The sequence below is a fragment of the Lipophrys pholis genome (genome assembly GCF_963383615.2).
Source record: "Lipophrys pholis genome assembly, chromosome: 10".
Classification (NCBI taxonomy): Eukaryota; Metazoa; Chordata; class Actinopteri; order Blenniiformes; family Blenniidae; genus Lipophrys; species Lipophrys pholis.
The window spans coordinates 9928853-9951457 of NC_137640.1; the positions used below are offsets into that span (position 1 = coordinate 9928853).

The window sequence follows — 22605 nt, forward strand, 5'->3', positions numbered from 1 at the left end:
AAAAAAAGCAGGTGGGAAGGCGCGGCGACGGCGTACAGGTGAGTTTCGTGACGTCAGCACGCCAGCTTGACGTGGTGACGTCACGGACGTTGCGCTCCTTTTTACGGACGTCCTGCTCCCGGATTTAGCAGAAGAAATCACTAACGTGGACATTTCTCACTTTTCTGATTCTTTATTTCCCTGAAGACTTTATGCTTCTTCTCACTACCTCTGACCACATTTCTCTACTTTTCGTTTTTCTTTTCTTTTTATTCTTTATTTCGGACATTCTCAGATCAAATATTCAAATCAAAAGTGGACACGTCAACCAAAACTATTTCACCAACAAACAGTGAATAAGAACAGCAGAACCATATAATCAGGTTGTATGTATGTAATCAGGTTTAAAATGTCGCTATCAATAAAATCTCTTTTATTTTAGCTTATTAACTCATTTAATAATCAACCAATTCCAACATGTTAGAACTGTTATATTGGGTATTACATATAGATTTTTTTAATCATTGCTTAAATATAATAAAGAGTAAATATAATGAAGTAAAATCGTGTTTATTGAAGGATATTATTCAAAATATGACAAATAAATACCGATACATTTATTCTATTACAATAGTCAAAATAATTCAAATTTTTTGTCTTAATCAACATGTGATGTTTGACCATATCAAGATTTAGCCTCTAACTGGAAAACGTAAGATAATTCAGTCATTTTTCGTGTTATTGTTCATGAATATGAAAGTGACAAACATTGCAATGCCACAAGCTTTGAGGTGCATACTGTACATGTATATGATCTACATTCACACCTCCATGGTAATGTTAGTATTTTTTCACATATACTGTAAGTACAATATCTCACTACTGAGTACATGAAAACCAACATTTTTTGTGAAATGCCTACACTTCTTTTAACAAATGTCAGTGTACATTGTGTGCAGTTCATCATTTGCCTAAGATGTTTGTGCTTCAAACGGATATTTTATAAAGATGAATTATAAATTAAATGCTTGCCAGTTACAGTAACTGATACAGTGAAACAAAATAACTTTGTACTCTTACTTGAGGAAGTAGGACTACATTAACTGTATTTGTCTAATTTCCTGTACTCTTTCCCTCTCTGTTCATAAACAACCTCTAATTAACAATACCACAAAGGTTCCTATGCTGTATTTAAGTAAAACCATTATACTTTTTAGAAAGTCTTAAAGTGTTTGGACTTGGGGGCAATATATGTGGAGTTTGCACGTTCTCCTCATGTTTCCTCAGTCTCGAGACTAGATATTAGGTGACTTTAAAATCCTAGGTGTGACCATGTGTCTGTGGTTTATTATCTCTCCTGGGACCAAAGTCTCAAAGTGGTTTAAAATCAATATGAAGGACTGACTTCACTTTATGTGAATCCTTCTCGAGGGGCTCAAAATGTACCCTGCCTTCATCAATGGTCAGCTGGCATCGAGTTCAGCCGCCCACAACCCTGAGTTTGATATAGAAGTAAAGGAGACAGATGACCAAGTCCTTCGAGTTGACGTAGTTTACAACAACAACCACAACAAAAAAAGAGCCTCAGTTTCTGCAATCTTCAAGTTTTTATTTGTTTACAAAGTTAAGATTGCATTTTCATATAGTCCTTCCTTTAATGAGTAGAAAACCTTTTTAAAGAATTAGTTGAAAGGCACAAATTTTACAATATATACATTTGGATCTAAATTATAAATATATAGAAAACAAAAGCATAACCCAGAATAAAAGTGCTGAACACATCTTTTTACAGAAAAAATAGGCTTTGTTTAAAAATACATACAATCAGTAGCATGTTTTTTGTTTCAATATTTTTTGTTAGCAATAAATTATTTGAGAGTGATAACATTTATATAATATGCAAATGGTGGAGAAACGAGAGAGATGGTTACAGTATACATAGAGCCATCAGAATCCATCAAAGAACCGAAACACAACAAGCTCGTGACGCTCAATCATAACCAACAGGAGAACAGTAACTCGATTATGCCATTCTTAGTGCAAAATAATAAAATGATTAAAGGCCTGACAACATGAAAACAGAGGTGGGGGAAAAAAAAATTAAAAATCTATGGCGTCTATATTCCTCAGTTGCATAAAGCTTTTAATTGTGACGGTAAAACACAAAACGAAAGGTGAAACCTTTGCAGACTGAACGTCCTGGAATGTGCCTGATGAGGAATATATGAAGCAAAACAAGCAGTGGTGGAAAATCTGCCCCCCCCCCCCCCCCCCCCCAAACAAAGAGTATTAGTGAGAAGGTGAGAAGGGCTGAAGGCCTGGACAATTGCACATTATGGTGTAACTGAGGTGCGACTTTTTTTTTTTTTTTTTAAACCCCAAAACGTCAGCGTGAATGTGAATTAAATGTCCAACAGCGACAACGCAAAGAGAAACTGTCCAAAGAAAAAGAAAAGGAAAAGGAAACAGCCTTTTATCTTTGCCCTAAGAAGGCATAAACATGTAAAATCACTGACATTTTCACAGACAAACAACAAACCCATCACATTGAGTCCAAAACATAAATACAGCAAGAGTCACAGCACAGTTAAGAAAAAAAATAAAAAATAAAAGCACATGTACTCATTAGTTTCACCGCAGTTATAAGGGGAAATGATATATTTCTGCCAACGCCCCGCTGTTACACCTCTGGTAGGTTTTCTTCCTGAGATTGATAAAAAGGTCTGATATCTTAGAGCCAGTAACTTTAGGGGTGTGTGTGGAATACTTTGGTATCTCTCTGCAAACTGAAGGCCCGACAAAAAGGTCTACAAGCTGGAGAAACGAATCGCCTCGACAAAAGCCAACAGAAGAAAAAAAAAACAACAACAAGAAAAACCCCGAAAACCCCAAAAGGAACAAAACGCAAAGACTAAACAGAGCAGAAATAAATCCAGATGCTGTACAGCAGTACAGAACAGTGCAATCTTATTTGGTGGCAGGTTATAATAGAATTTGTCTTTATAGCAATTTTGAAAAACTCGTAACTTCCCTGACCAAACATGTCGTTGACTATTATAATAAGCAAGATAAACGTTTTCTAAAATCTAAATATCCCTTAAATATAAATAACAACTTTTACCATAATGACTAAAACATCCAGAGCGCGTCGCGCGCTCTTCCTGCGAAAACGTACTTTACAAAGGTTGTATGCATTTTTGAACGTGTTCAACAAAAAAAACAAAAAACAAACAAACTACAAAGCACAACAGAAATATATATATATTTATATATATATAAAAATAATCATACCATGCAAAGTTAACCACAAAGCCTGTCGAGCACTTTAGGCATCTCTGTTTGATAACAAACACACAATTATGGTTTATTGCTTTTTGATCAGTTGAACTTCTCCCGGCGTTTTTGTCACAAACCCACTACAGTGCACGTTTTTGTTTTTGTTTTTTTGTTTCACACGAAGGAGGCCACATCTCACAGGTTTTTAAATATGCACTATCACACACAGTGAGCATCGCGGGTCTCTCAAAGGGTTTATTCTTTGACAGCCTGAAACGCCTCAGACGGACACACGTGTAGTCGAGAGATCTACAGGAAAGACGGAACAGAAAGTAAAACAAAATCACCGCGACTCGCAAAGCGACGGCTTTTCCTATGAATGACAGGGCCCAGATGTTGAGTCAATATTGAGAATTATTTGTCATTTCGAGACGAAAACTGTGGAACAAATTGTAATTTCTATGTTGGTCAAACGTACATTAGAAACAAAAACAAAAACAAAACAAAAAAACCCCAAGAAAAAAATACTCAAGATTTCCTGAGGAATTCCAAAAATAAGAGTCACATCATCAATAAATGTTTTTTTTTTTCCTTTTTTTTGTCAGATAAAAAAAAAAAAAACCCCAAAACAATGTGTGTGTGTGTGTGTAAATAACATATTTGAACACCATTACCGTCCATGCCGCTCGCGGATTCATCACATGATCCTGCTTCCGTTTCACCCGGGGACGTAAAGACGACGGACAAAGGACGAGTGCGCTGCTCGTCACCTCATAGCGGCGGCACGGAGAATCGCGCGAGCGCGAGCGCGCACAGGCTGAACGGAGGCGCTTTCCTGAAACCCAACACCAGCATAGTGTAGCACAGACAACAACCGACAGGAGGAGGAGGAGGAGGAGGAGGGGGGGGCGGGGGGGCTAAAAGTTAAATACAAATATACCATTAAGTTAAAACCAATGCTCAAGAGTACAAATCTATACATTAGGCTACATGGATTTTTAAAGACTGCATTTATAGGTTTTCTCCAAAGGCACTGTTTGCAACAGCAGACCGCTCCCCCCCCCCACCCCACCCCACCCCACCCCACCCCATCCCTTCCTCCCCCCCTCCCCCCCAGTCGACTCACGCTAGTGTTCGTTATGCGCAGGGAGAGAAACACGAGGGAGGGTGTAGAGGGTAAATAAAAACTGAGGCATTTCATGGCTAATCAGCTCAAAGATTTCACATCTTCTCTCTCGTCTTTCCAGTTCAACGCATGTTTCACTCAAATTCAGTCTTCATACAGGTTGTTGTTGTTGTTGTTTTTCTTTCTTTCTTTCTCTCTCCTTTTGTATCAAGACAAAATGGCCACGAAAGCGAAGTAACAGTAAAAGCAAAGTCTTAACCATGTGGTGTTCCAACTGGCGAATGGCGTTTTAGAGCTTCCAGCAACTTCACCAATCTTACCTCGTTAAAAATCAGCAGCGGGAGGTCCAGTAAAGATTTCCACACCTCACTGAAACAGCCTGTGTTTCGACAGATCATCTGATCGATAAAATACAGTTTGTTTTTCACTTCTTTTTTTTTTATTTAGTTTTTTTTGTTGTTGTATATTTTTTTTTTTTTACAGCTGCCTTTTTTCATGGAGGACACACTTTGGTGCAGAAATCTGATATTGATCGAGCCCGCCATTCCCGACACGGCTTCAAGAAATTGAGCGCTACAGGTTAAAAGAGAGAGAGAAGGAGGTGGGGAGGTGGGGGGGGGGGGGGGGGGGGTGAGGGGATCCCAGCGCAGGACAGGCAGTGACTTTGACTAAAGGCCCTGAGGAGGGAGGGAGTAGGTCCAAAGGGCGCGATCGTAGACAGCAGCAAAACGAGACGCGATCTGCTTTAGAAAGACAATAGAAATACTCAAAAGATGAACTGAGTCCAGATGAGCCGTCTCCGCTGCAGCTCTCAGTCTTGTTGTCGGTAATGTATGACGGACTTGCGGTCCGGGCCGGCCTGTAGCATGCTGTTCAGAGCCTCGCGCACGTCGAGGGCGCCCGAACTGCAGTGGCCGTTGGGCAATGAAACCAAGTCCGACTGGGGCAGGAGGAAAGTGGAGGGGAAGCAAGAGGAAGGGCTGGGGAACAACGAGGACGAGGACGGGCTGGAGAAAATAGAAACCATGTTGTTTGACAGCGACGAGGCGGAGGACGTAGAGGAAGAGCCTGAGGAGGTAGAGGATGAGGGGCTGGCTTTCTGTGTCTGCACCTGTGGCGACTGGGGCAGGTCAAATAAATCTAATAAGTCATGGTGGTGGTTGTTGGCCAGCAGGCTGTGGCTGGGCTGCTGCTGCTGCTGGGACGCCTGTAGATGCTGCTGCTGCTGCTGCTGCTGCTGCTGCTGCTGCTGCTGCTGCTGCTGCTGCTGCTGCTGCTGCTGCTGCTGCTGGAGCAAAAGCGGCTGCTGGATTTGTGCCACGCGTTGAGCATTCGTCGCACTCTGAGAAATCAGAGACTCCAGGTTAAAGTCGTCTGTGAATGCCGCAGCGTTGCTCGTCAGATTGTCCAGACTCAGACCGGTCTCGGTGCTGTCGGGGGACGGGGACGGCGAGCTGACGGTCAGGTCGAGAATCTCATCCAGGGGATCCTTGGAAGACATGCTGGGGGACGGCGTGGTCTGGTGGAGCGCCGGGGTCTTGGGCTGCTGAAACGGCGAGAGGAAGGACTGGGGATAAAACTGAGGGAAGTTCAGGCTGACCGAGCTGGTCAGAGGACCCTGGGTGGTGACGGATGACGAGGTGGAGCTGTTGGGCCAGCTGTTGTGGGTCCTTTGGTGGGCTTGGTTGGGGTTCCTGTGTAAGGACAGCAGCGCCAGGTTGTGCCGGGGGTGCTGTAAAGCGGACGGGCTTTGGGCCGGCATTCTCTGCAGCTGGGAGATGCTCCCGGTCGGAGTCCTGGGCAGAGCGTTTTGGCTCAGCTTCTGTTTGAGGATGTGATTCTGAACCAGCGACTGGTTCAGCATCGGCTTCTGGCTGAACAGGTTCGCCAGGAGGTGTTTGTTGTCCTGCTCCATTTTGCGCATGCGCTCCTCGGCCAGCCGCTGCTCCGCAGCCTGCTGCTCCTTCTCCTTCCGCCTCCTCTTCACCTCCTCGTCCATCAGCAGCAGCTCCTCGCGCACACGGGCCACGCAGTTCTCTGGGATCTTGATTCCTGCGAGAGATGGAGGCACAGTCGCACCATGTGAGGCGAAGCCTTCAATCAAATAGGCCAGTGGCGAAGTCAAAACACAGGATGCAATAAAGCTCAGACGTCATTCAAATTAAGGATTAAGAGCAGATACTTGATGGCAATAATGTAAATTTTCAGAGTGAAATGAACAAGAAGAGCAGTAAAATGTGTCTTTATAAGTAGGACGAGTCAAGGGACCCTTAAATATGATCTGTGTTTTAAACAGGAAATATAGAGTTCAGTACAGGAGGGACGACTCTTCAGATCAAACCAGTGGAATCAAGGTGTCTCATTTTGAAACACTCTTTGTCACAACAGTGAGAGCTTCTTCCAGCTTCCCTCAAACATCCAAAACTCTCAGGAGCTGCTGCAATTCCAGAAAACGACACGTGGTTCTCTATTTGGCCACTGAGAGGCAGTGTTCGACATGTCTTTACACATTTTATTTTTTTTTTTTTTAAATGTTTTCCAAGAATTTACACCCAGTTTCCAGATATATTATTATCTTATTGATTTTTTCCCCCTTCACCACTCAGGAAGTCAAGAATAAAACCACAAAGCCACTGATTCAGTGCCAAAAAGCAGACTCAATATTGTGATTTAAGCTCCACTGAGTTCTTCCATCGTGCTATACCCCCTTACATGTACTATTAACAACTGGTAAATGTTCAGGTTTATTACAGTGCGTATGGACAAATGTGACCCGATGTGAGAATGGTATTAAGGTACAAGGAAACATCTGTAGCTTGTTTTCCTCCAGATCTATAAAAGCTTGAGTGCAAAGGAAACAGCTCGTGTTCTTAGAGCTGTAGTGAAACACCTTCAAAGTTTCTCTGCCCAATTCTGTGAACTTTCAACATACTGGCGCTCGCAGAAATTCAGAGATGTGTGAGAAAATGTGACCTAATATGATGACGTTATATTACCGCCAAACACAACCTGACTGACACTAATGACATTAAATGCAAATATGAATCTCTGTGCGGGAGGCTGATTCTGATGGGTTGAGGTCTGATGCACTGACCGACTTGCTTGTTGTGCTGCTTGGTTTTAAGGCGCACGATTTGCAGGATGCTGGTGTTGGTGATGTCGGACACGACGTCGGATACACGCTTCCACACCCGCAACAGGGCCCCGCACAGCATGTGGTACTGACGGAGACGCATGCCCGCAAGACATTCCTGGCCCTCCTCGATTTTCTTACACTTCCCATTCCTACGGACGAAACGGAGGACAACCAGTCAATCATTTATGTACACAGTGAATGTTTTTTTTTTTTTTTTTTTTCCCTTCCCTAATTTATTTGCTCGGTCCTGAATTCTAAACAGTCTACTGGTTATCTGGCGACAAGTTCAAACTCAGCGATCTCTACAAAGCTGCGAAGATCTACAAATAATTGGGAAAAACATAAAAGCCGCTGCGGTTACCAGTTGGCGTGGCTGCACTTCTTGAAGGAGAAGGTGAACTGCATCTCCCAGATGTCTCTGGCTTCCTCAGGGGTCACCTGGAAAATGTATTTACACACATAAACGTTTTGCTTGGATACAAACTCGGTGGTTATTTTTCAACTTGTGACCAAAAGCCGCTCGTGATCACTGTTTATGTGACAAAAAGGTTTTACAGTAAATGGTAATTTTTAGTGTGTTCTGAAGTTGGAGGCAAAGTGATAAAAGGCCAAGTTACAGTACAATCATTATCAAGTATAGATGCAACTTGAATGCATCATTTCTCACCAGAGCGTCGTTCGCGGTTTAAATAAACAACATGAATACAAACAAAAGCATACGACTGAAGCTACACAATTAATACCGATGTGGTTAATGTATAATGTCAACCACAGAGTCTGTGATGTGATATACGGAAGAGTTTTAGGGCCACTGAAGAAGAAAAAAAATTTGGAGGCTAAAAAACAAAACCTTGTGGACCCAGAAAAAGTCGAAAATCAAATTCGAGATTTTTTTTTTTCCACAGCGAGACGTCTATCCACCCCTCATCATTTGCCCGTAGATGTGAATTCACACTAAATCACTTAATTCTGACTATATCGGGTTGCTTACTGCTTATGGACATGTGATTTTACACAGGATTTCCTTGATTAATAAGAACACGTTTAAATAAGCAGCCCGGGATCCCTGCCTTTGTCCTTCGTACTCGACGAACTTCCGCGGCGGAACAAGGCAGCAGGCTGCTCTGTCTCTTCTCGTCCTGATACTGATGATAACGGCACCGTGTTTATGAGCGAGATTCTGTCCTGAAGCATCTTTTCATCACTTCATTAAACCGCCTGCTATGCATTTTGAGGAAGCAGTCACACGCGCTGGCATGTGGATGGACAGACTTTTTTTTCCACCGTGAAAAAAAAAAATCTTTGATTTTCGACTTTTTTTGAGGCCACGAAGGTTTTTTTTTATTTTTTATATTAGCCTCCGAATCTTTTTTTTCTTCAGTGGCCCTAAAACTCGTCCGTAGTGATATGATTCGGCTCTGGTGTGACTTGAACCTTCAGCACACCTAAATATCCACAAGGGGGCAGCAAACTCCACAATAAAGTACTTCAATCAACAATGACAGAGGAACAAGTCAGTCCACATAATGTCTGTCTTTGTCTTTGTCAAACCCTCCCCAACTGTCAAGATTTTTTAAAATGTTTGTTTAGTTGCCGCTTTGGAAAAAACAAAACAGGAAACGAAGGCAACATGAGTCGGACATTTGATGCCATAGTTCATCAACACTTAGTGGAGGCATTACCTTCCGGTATCGTTGCTGCAGGTTGTCGAGGCTCTCCGGGTGCGTTTGCTTGCCAATGTTGGGCTTGTAGACGATGAAGTTCTTCCCTCGTCCTTGTTCGGCGAGCAGCACGCAGGGGTGGTTACCTCGCAGCTGTGGAGACGCCACAAACAGTGCCGTGTTTTTAGTGCAATCTTACGGATAACGAACATCCTCCTCACAAAGGAGGATTCTTATGGTACAGTCTGAGATGATCTGGCTCCTTCTAACTTGGACTCACTTTCTGGGACAAGTAGAATCCCTCCTCAGGACCACTGAGCTTCAGTGACCTGTTATGGGCCTCATCCCAGGGCATTCCTCTGTCCACACTGATCTGCAGGGGCAAACAGGAAAGGAGATCAGAGATGTAAGTGAAAGAACCAAAGCAGAGCGTCCCAACACATGGCTCACATTAAGTCACATGGCCGCTTTATAGAAAGCCAAGCCATGTCAGACAGACAACAAAAATATAAAGAGGCTTTATTCAGCCATGCCAGTATGCTCTCTATACTGGCTGAACTGGTTCTACAGTACAACAACATACTGCGCCTGCCAACACTGAGTGTTGAGTGCCTGTTAGCATGAGAACTACGGCTAAAAACAGAAAATACTAGTAATTATCCTGCTCACACCTCCCACTGGTATCTACATAGGCCACATGGCCTTGGGCCAAGCGTGTATGATCATAGTCTAGAAAAGTGACATCAATCACAGCCCGTATGGAGCAGATGTTCCTGCCTGAAAAACCTTACAGGAGCTCAGGTTATGTACATATCTATGCCAAAACAGAATGTCTCTTCAAAAGAATTGTAATGAATTGATGGGCACGGCTATCTATTAAGTCATCCATCAAGATGGCTTAGCTGTAATTGAACACAGTGTTAATCGAGGACTCACAAGTCCTCCTTGATTTAACACAAAACAGAAAACAAGCTGAGCATTTGTTGTAGATACAATCTTTCATTCGGGCAAGCTGCTGAACAATGTCTCATTTCTTTAAAACAACAATGATAAATACCCTTTATTTTGTACTCTATGCTCCATCTGGTTGCTTTCAATTTTTGTCAAGAAAAACAATGTGATGCACTTTTTTTTTTTTTTGTTACTCAGAATAAAGGTATGATGTTATAAGAGTTCAGCGCTCTCAGTGAATAGATGGAGGATGTTGTTCCTGTTAAAACATTCTCAGTGGTCTTCCCATAGAGTAATCGCGACGTTTGTTCACCTCAGTACGATTAAGTTTCTCTTTTCAAACTAAAGGTTGAATATTATATAAATCTGCTCTATCATGAGCCCTTTTAAAAAAATGTGCATCCTTTTAGATTCAGAAATGAATGAAAGTGGCTCCAACAGTTACAGATATTCTGAGAATAGCAAAATTGTATTCTGGCCCAATTAAACATTATTCAGATTGTTGCCATGTGTTAATATTTTGTCTTCTTTGTGTTTATATGGTTTTCATGACGGTCCCGGTGCCTTGTGTCTGATGTCTGGTAAAGTGTTGTGTTTTCTATCTACACTCGGGTGTCAGTCGCACTGCTGACGTTGTTCTAAATCTCACCTGTGTGTCACTCCCACCGACTCTCAGTGTGCGGACATTAACTTTAATCTGTTCTTTTCTCGTTTATTGCTTTAGTCCAGATGTTTAGTCCTGCTATGTCCGTCTCCTCACTGGTTTTTCCCGAGCTTGTGCTCCACCATTTGGAATTATTAATTAAAGTGCCGCTTTTAGTTTTCTGAGTCTGTTTTATACAATCAACATCATTCTTCATAACACACAGGATGTTATAACAGCATGGAGAAACATACTCATCGTCTCACTACAATTGTCACACAAAATACTTCTCCCATCGATAAAATAAAATAAAAAAAAATCGCATCAAACACTTTTTTGGGGGAAAACAGTGAAATTGAGTGGTGCCCACCTTATAAAGAACAACCTGCCCGTCCTGAGGATTTCCAACGGTCAGGAAAGTTTCCTGCTTCTCCTCATAGATCTCATCATTACCTGGTGCGAGATCTGACGGAGACAACAAACAGAAGATGATCACCCACATTTTTATAATCAAGGCCAATCAAGTGTCAATCAAACTGCACACGACCACAAGAACCGACAGACATGACCAATAACACCAGGTACTTGGTGCACATAAAAATCCACCAGATTGTCTATTTTTTACTTTTGTTGGAAGGAGAAACATTAAATTTAGTTTTATATTCAAACACTGAGCCGTGTTTGTATTTCTGAATTATGATTGAAGTTTTTACCGAGGATTCCCATGTCATATTTGCCCTCCTTCTTATCTTTCTCGATTAGGTAGTCAAAGTTGTCAGTGAAGTACTGGAAGAGATGATTCTGCTTGTGGACCTCCAGGCCAAGGATGCGATTCAGGAACTTGGTGATGCTGCAGTCTGAGACAGAAACACAACACACGTGAAGCGGCCGAGGGATGAGCACAAAACGTGAATCGCTGAATACTGCTGAGTGACATGCATTCGTCTAAAAGTACTGAGTCTGTTCGCTTGTGGCACTTACCTTTCTCAGTACTGATCCCAAAGCGAGACTCTCTACAAAAGATGCCGACGTCCATCATTCCCATCTTCATATCTGGAATGAAGGAAAAAAAAAAAAGAATATTCTGTTTATCTGGAAAAATAGCTTCTGGTTGATGAAGATGTTTCTGGTGACCAAAAGCGGACAGAACTTCACACATACCTCTGAAGAACATGGCTTCACCACCAGGGTAGCTTTTAGGAGGGGGCACCTTGTTCTCTATGTGGCCAAGAATAGCTTTGGTGATTTTATCAAGAGCCTTGGTGCCATACTGTGAAAACAAGAGCATTTACCATGGGTACAGACATATATTTGAAAAGCCTCATTCAGTTAGATCAACAATGATAACGTTGTGTAATGGTGTATATTCTTTTTAAGACGTGTAATTTAACAGTTACAGGAGAAAATTCGGATTTGCAGAGCGGTTTTCCATACCTTGTTCTCAAAATTGTACTTGCTCAGGTCTCTGGATTCAGTGGCTCTTCTGTCACCGTGGGTTAATGCTCCCTACACAGTGGAAACACAAAAGTATCAGTGTTGGTACAGTGGGTACTGTATCTTCACAGCAGCAGAGACAGTAATACAATCTGACAAAATTGTGTTCTTTTATCTGATCTGAAGCTTTCATAGCATAGTTTCCAACATGGCTTCCCCAGCTTACAGTGGTACTTGGGGGCACATAAGAGATTGTAGTACATTTCAGGATCCCTGAGTCAGTGATGCCACTTGTGTTATACTTGTCTCTTCCCAGAAAGGATGCTGACCCCCTGTCTGATTTCTAGCTAAAATAGGCCAAAGGCCAAGAGCCGCCTCGAGGGAGTCCAAACCCCAGGAACCCCACAAATCACTCCCACAGAAACATACGTAGACTTGTATACAACACACTCACACATCTCTACAACGCAGGTCTATTCACACAACACTCTGTAAAACGTGCAGCAGATGAATTGAGGGGGCATTTTCATCCATTTAGACCAACAGTTTAAGACGTCTGATGGAGCATCAATTATGTGATATGTACCAGTGTTTGGGTGTAGAATTTCAGCACAGTCGAAAACACACATGCATGTGTGAAGATGCAGCCTGATTTTTGCTCCTGCATGTCAGAGGAAATCCTCTGTGGTTTAGGTGTGAAAAGAAGCCTCTATACTTCAACAACCTGCAAACACTGTTTTGCTCCTCAGCAGCACTCTAAGCGACATTTTGTGAATGACAAAAGTGAATTTCAAAACAAAACCGGAGTGCAAACTGAGAGAGGATTTAAACAAATGCCGACGACTCGGGCACCAGCCTTGTAGCCAGTCGCTGACTCTGCCCACGGAGGAAAAATGCCTTGAGATACCAAAAACAATGGGGCGTCTCAGCCAAATATGACTTCACTGCTAATCTGCAGTCAGCTGGTTGCAAAATTATTGAGCCGCTTATTTGGAGGGACTGTTTGTGCGCGCTCATGTTGTATCAGGTTCAAGCAGCCAGGCAGACAAGATATGACCTATTCTTGATCTAGATTTACCACATGCAGCTGGCAAATGCAAAAAATGACTTCCTGGAACTGCCACCCCCTCCCCTGCACCTCCACCTCCTCACCCGCTTCCCAAAAGAACTGTCATGCTGTGTCACTATGGAAATAAATGACTGCTGGTGCAGAAATGCATCGATAATGATGGAAAATAACAGCACAGTTAGAAATGATCCCCACAAGCACTTTCACGTTTTCTGCTTATTTCAGTTTTCCACGTTTGAGCTGGAGATGGGGGGGGGGGGGGGGGGGGAATTGAGGTTTATGGAGAACATTTGATGCAACTTCAAGGGTACTAACAATGAAAAGAGAGTCTATGGAGTGCCTGAAAACAAGGGAATATCCCGGGGAACAGGAAGGACAGAGGGTGAGAGGAGGGTGAAGGAACACAAGGCAGAGTCTATGACAACAAAAACCAAAACAACAATCCACACAAAACACAAGACCTCACTGTTGGTCCAGAAGACCGTTCAGAAGAACTGATAGAAATAATCATCCACGCAAACATGTATATCGGAGTTAAGATATTTACCAGACTCTCTAGTCTCTTAGCCACAATCGAGGCAAAGCGTCTCTCTCCAGCAAGCTCTGAGATAAGGAAGATGTACTCCGGGGCTGTGACCTGATTGGACCGATGGGTTCGACCTGGAAAGACAAGGAAGCGATGGTGGTGTGACAATCTGTACAGCTGAAAAATTCAGAGAGATAAAACAATGTACTACACTCATTACACTAACTTCATATTACTGTGTAGAAAGTGATGGACATGCAGAGGGACGTGATGCCATTTGAGGATTTAGTCCGATGAATCAAAGTGACAAAAAAGATGCTTGGCAAGCAAAACAATAAGTTCCTACGATGTGAAATCGGTCACCAGTAGAACAAGACAGAGCAGATTTAATGATGACGACTGTTCCACATCAACTCTGTGGTGTTTTCTGTGCGGCAGCTGTTCTTTCAACAGACCTCACTTCACAAATAGCCAAAGTTAATATAAATATGATACAAACAAGTTATTGATTTGAGTTTGAAGGAAACTGGAGCCAGAGAGAAACCACTGCATAATCAGGACAAGAAAAGTCCAATAAAAGTACTGGTCTGATTCTGTAAATATGCCGTGACTTCTCAATTATAGAGGGTTTATGGGAATGTCCTTTTCATTTCACTGTATTTTATGTTTATAACTCTCCCTCCCTGTATAAAAGTGTTAAAGAGTGAAGTATATAGTACAGTGTAAGTTACTATATAATATTGTCACAGTTTCTATTGCACTTGCACAGCTGTTGGAACAGCTGCAACCACCTTTCACTCAATCTGTACATGCATGTGATAAATAAAACTTCTTGAGGTCGTCCAGCTTGATCAGGCTGTTATTCACCAACAAAAACAACTTCACACTCGGTCTTACTCAGAAAACCTTTGTGGAAAGTCTCTTATGGGGAAATGGCGGTCTGATCTCGATCATGTGCATTTTAATGCGATTAAACACTGTGATGTGTGCTTCTAGCACACAAATTGACAAGACGGAAGAGAACAAACTATTTTACAACTCAAAATGTGATGTTAATTCTGGCTATTAATAAGACCTCAAACAACTGCGTAAAGTTTAGGAAGTGAAGGTCAAATATTTAGGCCACACCACAGAAGAAACCACAACTTTTAATCACCAAAGTATTTCAAATAGCCATTTGATTAAATAATTTAATATCACGACATTACATGGAAGTAAAATATAAATCTATGCAGGCACTGCTCACATCTATCCATTTTAAAACATCTTCTGCACTCGTGATTCCACATGATCTTAAATATTAATATGTAAAGGGTTAACTAAAGAGTAGGAATGCAGCATGACCATGATCAGCAAAAGTTTTTTTCCCCCAATAACATCAAGTGCGAAAGAAAAAACTAACTGATTAACGTGTCCCTAGCTGAAATTGTACCAGGCAATAAATTAAATAACAACATATGAGGCTTGTTAACCATTTCTGCAGCAGTAAATAAGCTATTAATAAAGAAAACAATACTGACATGTAGCTTCCTACAAACATGAATAACGATTATAATCCTAATTTATCAGCCAATGTTGAATCCACAAAGAATTCCCCGGTTTATTGAGAAAAGTTGCTTTTTCTTTAGCAAAAGTTGATGCTTTGTTGTAATTTGGATTTAAAGCCATCATTACCTTTCACATTCAAAAGGCTGATTGTGAGGTGACATTTTCTGACTCACCAAACTGCTGAATCGCTCTGTCTGCACTCCAAGGCAGCTCCAGGGTCATGTGGACCCTTCGCCTCTGGTTTTTCACTCGCTTGTCGGCCTGCAGGGAAATCCCAGAACTGGCTGCCTCAGAGATAATGGCCACCAACTGGCAAGAAACAAGGGTTTGGATTATTAGCGGAGATTTTATTTGAAATCTTTTCAAAACAATGTGTGAAGCTAAACAATGTTTTAAGAGAAGGACAGTAACAATTCTGATTTCTGACCTTCTCTCCACTCATGAAGCGGTCTTTCTCCTTGATGTTGATGTGATCGATTGTAAGCCCCTGCTCAGCCCGAGACTCGTAACGCACGCTGCCATCAGGACGTCGCACCACGCGACCTTTGCGACCAGTCATCTGCGCACACAACCAAAAAAAAACAAGCTTGCCACTGAAAACATGTTCTGAAGAAAAACAAAGCCAGACAAGGAACAACAAGCTGTGGACCTGAAACTCGTACCTCAGAGACTTTATCTGGTCCTCCGAACTTATCAATCAGCTCATCCAATGTATTAAGAGGTAGTTCTTTTCCCAGTACTGATATTTTATTGAGGAGGCCCTGCTTCATCTCTTCTATACGGGCTGTGAATACAACAAAGGAAGAAAAAAAACTTTACCGTCACACATCAGAGTTTGTTGAGTAACAGAACATGCAAGGCTTAAGAAGCAGCAAAGTTGGAAAGTCGTTCCATTGTCTAGACATGCCTCTGTTTGATTGACAAACCCCAGACAAGGCAGAAATATCTCCTCTGAGCAGCTCTCTCACGCATCACCTGCTCACAACATGAAGTAAAGCAGGTAAAAGCCCGGCCCACCTGTCTGACAGCTAGTGTGGTTCACGAAGATGACGTCGTCATTGTCCAGCAGGGAGTCCGGTGAGGAGTTGGAGTCAGTGTCCATACCATCGGAGTCACTGCTACTGTCATCGGTGATGGTGATCGCACCGCTGCTATCGACTGTGTGCTTGGGTATCTTGGCCTGACGACCTCTAGGCTTCCCTATATGCAAGGAATAGTTTAATGTGAAAAAACAACAAAAACGAGTTGAATTTGACTTTTAGTAGAGCCCTCTTTGAATAAAGATAAAGAATACTTTTAGAGCCTGGTCAGGCTTCAGCAAAAATGCCAGAAATGTCAGCTGGCTACATGCAATTTTCATGAAAAACAAATAAAATCTGCTTCAGAGCTTTGATGGCGTGACAAATGCATCTTGTTCTCTTACGTTTTCGCTTAATTCCTGGTGCCTTTTCTCTCCGCTGTTTTTCTGAAGGGAAATGCTTCGTTACGAGAGACTGGAAAACTCCCCTGGAGCAAAAAAGAAGAGCAAAAAAATGAGAAAGAAAGGCCGATTCTGAGAGAAAAGCAATCATATCTGGGTGCAGTAGCAGTGGTTATGACGCTGCACATTCCTGATGTGGCTTCGATATCTCCTTCAGGTGTTGACAGGCAATTTCAACATGTATAGTGTGATCTATTAAGCTCAGGCTTTCAGACATTTCTGTGAAGGCTGTGTTTACGGGCAGCACACAGTTTAAAGCACACGGCACTTCCATTTGTTCACATGGAGGATTCACTGGTCAAATAAACAGATGCGAATCGCTAAAATGCTACAAGTTTGGATTCAAGATGAATGGCACGATCTGGTTTTTTTAAATCTTTTCTTGCAAAAACTATTGCCTTTTACTAATCTTGTTTACGCTTCTTTTAATATTTAATTTGATGTATAACACAACTGTGTGTTTTTGACCATACTGAGAAACTCATGCTGCGATAAACACTTTTTGTAATAATACTTTCAACCGCAACTATTGTTATGAAGACACTGATACAACAAACAAAGCAGGCCTTTTCACTCACTCTGCTGCAGAGACAAATCTGTCCAGATGCCCGTCATTCTCATCCAACACTTCTCTGGTGCGAGATTCTCCAGTAGACTGCAGCCCGATGACAATGCACTATGACGTAAATAAACCCCAAAACCCCATTAACAACCCAGAATGGCAGATATTGCAAAGTGATATAGTCCATTTCTGAAAATTCCTGAGATCTTTATTTACAAAACAAACACAAGCCCATTTCAAAATCTCATTAATGCTGGACTTTGAACAAAACAGAACTATTTATATACAACTGCTTTTCTTCTGCAACTAAATTTAAGAACTGAGAAAACTATAGTTAATCTATTAGTTATTACCCAGACTCTCCATTAATGCATCATATATTAGCATTCTAGTTCCTTTGTTGAATCATTTCTCGATTGGACACAGTGTGCGACTCAGTGACGTGCTGACCTTTCCAGCCTGCAGCTCTTTTTGGGCCAGCTCCACCAGGCAGCGGACCTTGGCAGCGATACAGAGATATTTGAAGAAGCGCTGGTGAGACGACCAGAACTGCCCCCACAGAGACTTCCTGCTGACCAGACCCAACTCGTCTGCTGCACGCATGAACACTTGCAACGCCTCCGCCCACTGGAAACAGATTCCAGATGCCATTTGTTAATAAACATATGTTATAATGTTTCTTCTTCTTATAAAATCGCACAAAAGTACATAATTAGTGCAGACATGGTGTGTAATTACCAGTTTGGCAGCTTTGTTGTAGACCAGTTTGAAGTCACTGTCCAGTCCAATCTCTTCGATGCGGAAAGACACCCCTGAGAAGCTGAGCTGCCTGGCGATGTACATCCCGCTCACTTTCATGTCCATGGCAACAATCTCCATGGCCCCGACACCTCTGCATACAAATAGCACATTTATCATTCGACATAATTTAATCATAAATCAACCGTCCATAACGGCAAACTGATTGTCGAGAATTTCAAAGCAAGCTCGGTGACTTGAAGATGCAAATCCACGTCACAAAAAAATGCTCTGAAAACAAAAACAAAAACGCCTCTTTAGACAACAAACCTTTTCTCAATGGCGTGCAGGAAGTCATCAAAGGCTCGGAAAGGTGTGCCCTCACCCCAGATTCCCAGGCGGCTCATATAGATCATGTTCTTTGGCTCAGAGGCACCTGTAAAAAAAAAAAAAATAGACATTAGAATCTAAGAGAATGCTGAGATGCGGTGTGTAACATCTGAGGGTGTGCTGTGTTTATGTGTTGGTCTACCTGTGGCACTGGCATATACCACTCTCGCCCGTGGCAGCTTGTTTTGCAGGTCAAGCACTGCCTTGCCCATCTTTGTAGATGTGGCATTCTTGGCTTTGTGGCATTCATCAAAAATAATCTATAGTGGTGAATGGTCAAGGAAAAAAAACAGAAGCATCCAGTATCATAATGCATAGACAAAATGGTTGGAGTGACCATGATTCTTTAAAAAAAGAAGAAAAAACCCCAAACTTGAATCATTATATGAAAGACCCTGTAAAAACAAAATCATATTTAAACCATTTTAATGCAATGGATTATTCATTTAATCCTCCATCAGTCTAAAATTGTTTGAGACCCTCAACCAGGAAATCTGGACGTAACTCTGCTTTCAATAGAAATGCATATGAAGCTTTATTCAGTCTCCTCTGCACCCTGCAGACTTCACTTTCAGCTCAAACTGACAAGGATGTGGAACAAATGTTCAGAGTGATTATTTATTGAAAACTTCCAACTATTCTGGATGACAACCCTCAACTTTGAAGTGCTTTTATTCAACACAGGAATCCATCCATCCATATTCGGCCCCACGTTATCCAATTTAAAGACTTGGGTACCTGGAGCCTGCAGAATACACCTTGTACAGTTTGCCTGTCCATCACAGGGGAAACACAGAGAGGTAGACAAACACTCGTATTCAGACCTTTAGACGACTTAGAATCACCAAATAACCTCAAACATGTTTTTGGGGTATGGGGTATAAAATAAAAAATAAATAAAATAAAAATAGAACATGCTAATTCTACACAAAAATAGTGGCAAGCCCAGACTCCAACAGGGGATATTTTCACTGTGACTTGAACCTACGAACCACAACTCTGCACTACTTTAGAACTAAGTGAACATACAGTAATCAAACATCACTTGGACATCATGACATCTTTTAAGCCTCTTTGTAGTACATGTGACACAAAATGAAAGGATACAACTCCATCGAAATCTGGCTTGCACCAGTCCAGGATCTGCTTAATTCTCGTCCGGTGCTGCCCTCCTGCCTGGCTCTCTCCGATCAGCGCAGAGTAAGTTGCAAACAGGACTCCTTCTGAGGTAGCTGTGTCTCCATACTTTATCTGCCACAAAACAACAACAATTCAAAAAGACATCTTGTTCAGCTTCATCTTCTGCTCTGATGCACAAATAATTTCACAACAGGAGCTGAGGACACACATTTTCTCAAACTGACCCACTTTTCTTCCACCAGGACTCACCTTGTTTAAGGCATGCACAGGAATATTGGGAGCATCTATGTCTTTGAGATCTCTCTCTGCATCAAATTTCAGGTCATTGGATATGCTGAACCTGAGGGCACAAACAGGAATTATCAGTCACTAATTCAGTTCTTGCACAAACCAGTTTCTGCATGCTCAGTGTAGCCTGGCACCCAACTGGTGACGAATCATAATCATGAAAATCAATTATTTTCAATTATATGAACGTGGCAGTTTATCACAGTTGCTATTCATGCTTCAAACGTGTTTAATGGCATGTCTGTGAGTAGTAAATCTCTCTCACCATAGAGATTTCTTTCTTCCCTTAAGGTAGTTCTCCAGGATGATTCCTGCCACAGTGCGCCCCTTTCCGACGCCGGCTCCATCTCCAATCAGGAAGCCTGCCCGCTGGTTGTTTTGAAGGATTACTTCATGTTGCTGAGGGAGCACAGCGAACACACGCATGGGCCAAATGACAGACACAATTGCAGCACTAATCTGTCACACTTTGAAAATTTGTACGTCCTATTGTGCACTGGTGTGTACGTACCTGGCAGGCGTAGATGATGGCCTCTAGCTGCAGAGCGGACAGCAGTCCACTGTTAACGGTTGGCTCAGGGATGGAAAGAGTGTATGTGATGTCAGGAGGAGGAACACTGGATAGCGTGTTCGTTTCCACCACTATGTCAGGATGAGAAATTCCTATAGTGGCTGAAAAACAGAAAAAAAAAAAAAGAAAAGCCTGTAAACTGGATGTCATGTCATGTCAAATTTATAATAAATGTGGATGAATTAGCCAATAAACGCATGTTGACATTCAGTCTGGTGACCTACATTTGGATGGTCTGTACTCGGCATATGTGTCTACATGTCCCAGTTCCTCTGTCTCCTCTTCCTCAGCCTCCTCTTCCTCCTCTGGGGGTGATTGGGTTCTCTGAGCCTGAAAACACAACAATGATTCAACAATGTACCTAAAATAAAGTAATAAAAGTTGTTTCAATTGAGGTGATAACAGACTGGTTAAAGAAAAGATAGCCAAAGATTAGATGCAGATGACCCAGTTAGTAAGAAGACGTTACAGGGAAATGCTGATCGACCAGTTAAAGCAGAATGAATGAGAGCTTTGAAATATGTGAAGCATGAAACGGTCTTTTACATATTCAGGCAATGTCAGCTCGATTACATCTGAGAAAACAAAGATGCAGAAGGTCTCTTTTTGACCAACGAGTAGCAGCTACACTACTTCTCCTATTGTCACAGAGGAGATTTAAAAACACAGTGACTGTGTGTGGTATAATGTATTCTCCGTAGAAGGTACATGTGCAGATTGTCCGGCATACGTAATGTGCAGCAATGGTTTCATCATCTGTGATAAAAGAGTCGCCCAAGAGGACAAAAGCTCCACAATTTGAGTTATCGACTGGCTTATTCGCTGCTCTTAAAGGCAACCTCCAGATTAGTGGCAATCTCAGCATTCTTCTATATTGCAAACCCAACATTCATTAGCAGCTTCATAGTAGACATAAATCATAATCTATGTCTTACTGAGACTTGCAGATGAATAGGTGCACATAGTTAAAGAGCTTGCATTAGTTTTAGCTTCAGATTGGAAAGGTTGGTGTCGCTACCTGGAATCCTCCTAAAGGTGGGGTGCTGATAATAGCAGTTATATCATCCAAACTGGCCAAGCCTTGAAACCTGCTGGTGCCATTCTGCTGTCAACAAAACATAACATGAAGAAACACAAACTCAAACAAGCATGGTGACAAATGCAAATGAAGGAAGAAACATAAAAAAGACCCGTGTGTTTTCTGGGCATGATAACATGTGGGTGCAGCATGAACTTCTCTCAGAACTCCACAAAGTGTCATTTGATGTCTGTGAAAACCCAGAAAAACATCAACAACATAAAATCTGATAAACCTGCCTGTCTGAGAAACATAATGGATAATATGGGAGCAGAATGAAAAGGAAAACATAAAAGGGCTTTTAAAAAGCAGGAGAAAATAATGTATTGTGATCTCATCGAAAGTATATCCCCTGACTTACAGTATGTCATGAAAAGATGCTCAACAACACTGACAGCATAGACCGAGGATCAACGCTTAAGAATTTCCAATCATTCATCGACCAAAACAATGCATACAATATTCCTAATTTGTTTTGAAGTGAGACACAAGTCAACTAAATCAAATTATGGAAAGACAGAGAGTTATTTCAAATACTCTCACATCAGTAAAACCCATGAAGTCTTACTACTTTTGTGACACTTAATTGTTTTCTGCTTGGATCAGTTGTCATGGCAAATAGTAAAACACATGTGAAACAATATGACAACTAATAAATAATAAATGCTTCCCAAATAGATACAGACCAACCTAACTCATCCTTGGGAGTCATGAACAACTCACAAGTTTACAAGGAGAAAACTTTCTTGGTTAAGGACTCCCGCCCCTTAAGCGTTGTCGGATAAAAAAGAAAAAGAAATGTTTAAAGAGTAGTTTGTACAAAAACCTGGAAGGCGATGGTCGCAAATGAATCACCACATGGTCTGATTGCTCATATCAGTGCCAGGTGAGATGTTGCTGTTTTCAGAGGTCATTGTTTATTCTGTTGGGAGTTTAATCCACACTATGGACATACAGCCTGATTTAAACAAGTCTGCAACACTAAACACTTGCAATAGTTTATACTGAT

The 22605-nt window shown here is 41.8% G+C and overlaps 1 protein-coding gene across 5 annotated transcripts in view; it reads right to left on the bottom strand.

Annotated features, from left to right (window-relative positions):
• Positions 1 to 2326: 2326 nt before the first annotated feature.
• sbno2b (strawberry notch homolog 2b) overlaps positions 2327 to 22605 on the bottom strand; it is a 68287-nt gene continuing 48008 nt past the window's right edge. For 3 of the 5 annotated variants that reach the window (XM_080474127.1, XM_080474130.1, XM_080474131.1), the window contains 27 exons: positions 21537 to 21623; positions 20743 to 20848; positions 20459 to 20619; positions 20213 to 20346; positions 19909 to 19999; positions 19627 to 19770; positions 18662 to 18779; positions 18460 to 18565; positions 18130 to 18283; positions 17842 to 18018; positions 17408 to 17505; positions 16773 to 16855; positions 16367 to 16549; positions 16012 to 16133; positions 15777 to 15908; positions 15523 to 15658; positions 13823 to 13935; positions 12207 to 12278; positions 11934 to 12042; positions 11754 to 11825; positions 11486 to 11629; positions 11143 to 11237; positions 9459 to 9551; positions 9200 to 9331; positions 7879 to 7955; positions 7476 to 7666; positions 2327 to 6433 (listed from right to left, as the gene is read on the bottom strand). In XM_080474127.1, coding sequence (XP_080330253.1) covers positions 5193 to 6433; positions 7476 to 7666; positions 7879 to 7955; positions 9200 to 9331; positions 9459 to 9551; positions 11143 to 11237; positions 11486 to 11629; positions 11754 to 11825; positions 11934 to 12042; positions 12207 to 12278; positions 13823 to 13935; positions 15523 to 15658; positions 15777 to 15908; positions 16012 to 16133; positions 16367 to 16549; positions 16773 to 16855; positions 17408 to 17505; positions 17842 to 18018; positions 18130 to 18283; positions 18460 to 18565; positions 18662 to 18779; positions 19627 to 19770; positions 19909 to 19999; positions 20213 to 20346; positions 20459 to 20619; positions 20743 to 20848; positions 21537 to 21623 — 4371 coding nt within the window. In that variant the 3' untranslated portion in view covers positions 2327 to 5192. The remainder of the gene's footprint in view (positions 6434 to 7475; positions 7667 to 7878; positions 7956 to 9199; positions 9332 to 9458; positions 9552 to 11142; positions 11238 to 11485; positions 11630 to 11753; positions 11826 to 11933; positions 12043 to 12206; positions 12279 to 13822; positions 13936 to 15522; positions 15659 to 15776; positions 15909 to 16011; positions 16134 to 16366; positions 16550 to 16772; positions 16856 to 17407; positions 17506 to 17841; positions 18019 to 18129; positions 18284 to 18459; positions 18566 to 18661; positions 18780 to 19626; positions 19771 to 19908; positions 20000 to 20212; positions 20347 to 20458; positions 20620 to 20742; positions 20849 to 21536; positions 21624 to 22605) is intronic. The other 2 variants (XM_080474128.1, XM_080474129.1) reach the window with 2 other exon arrangements.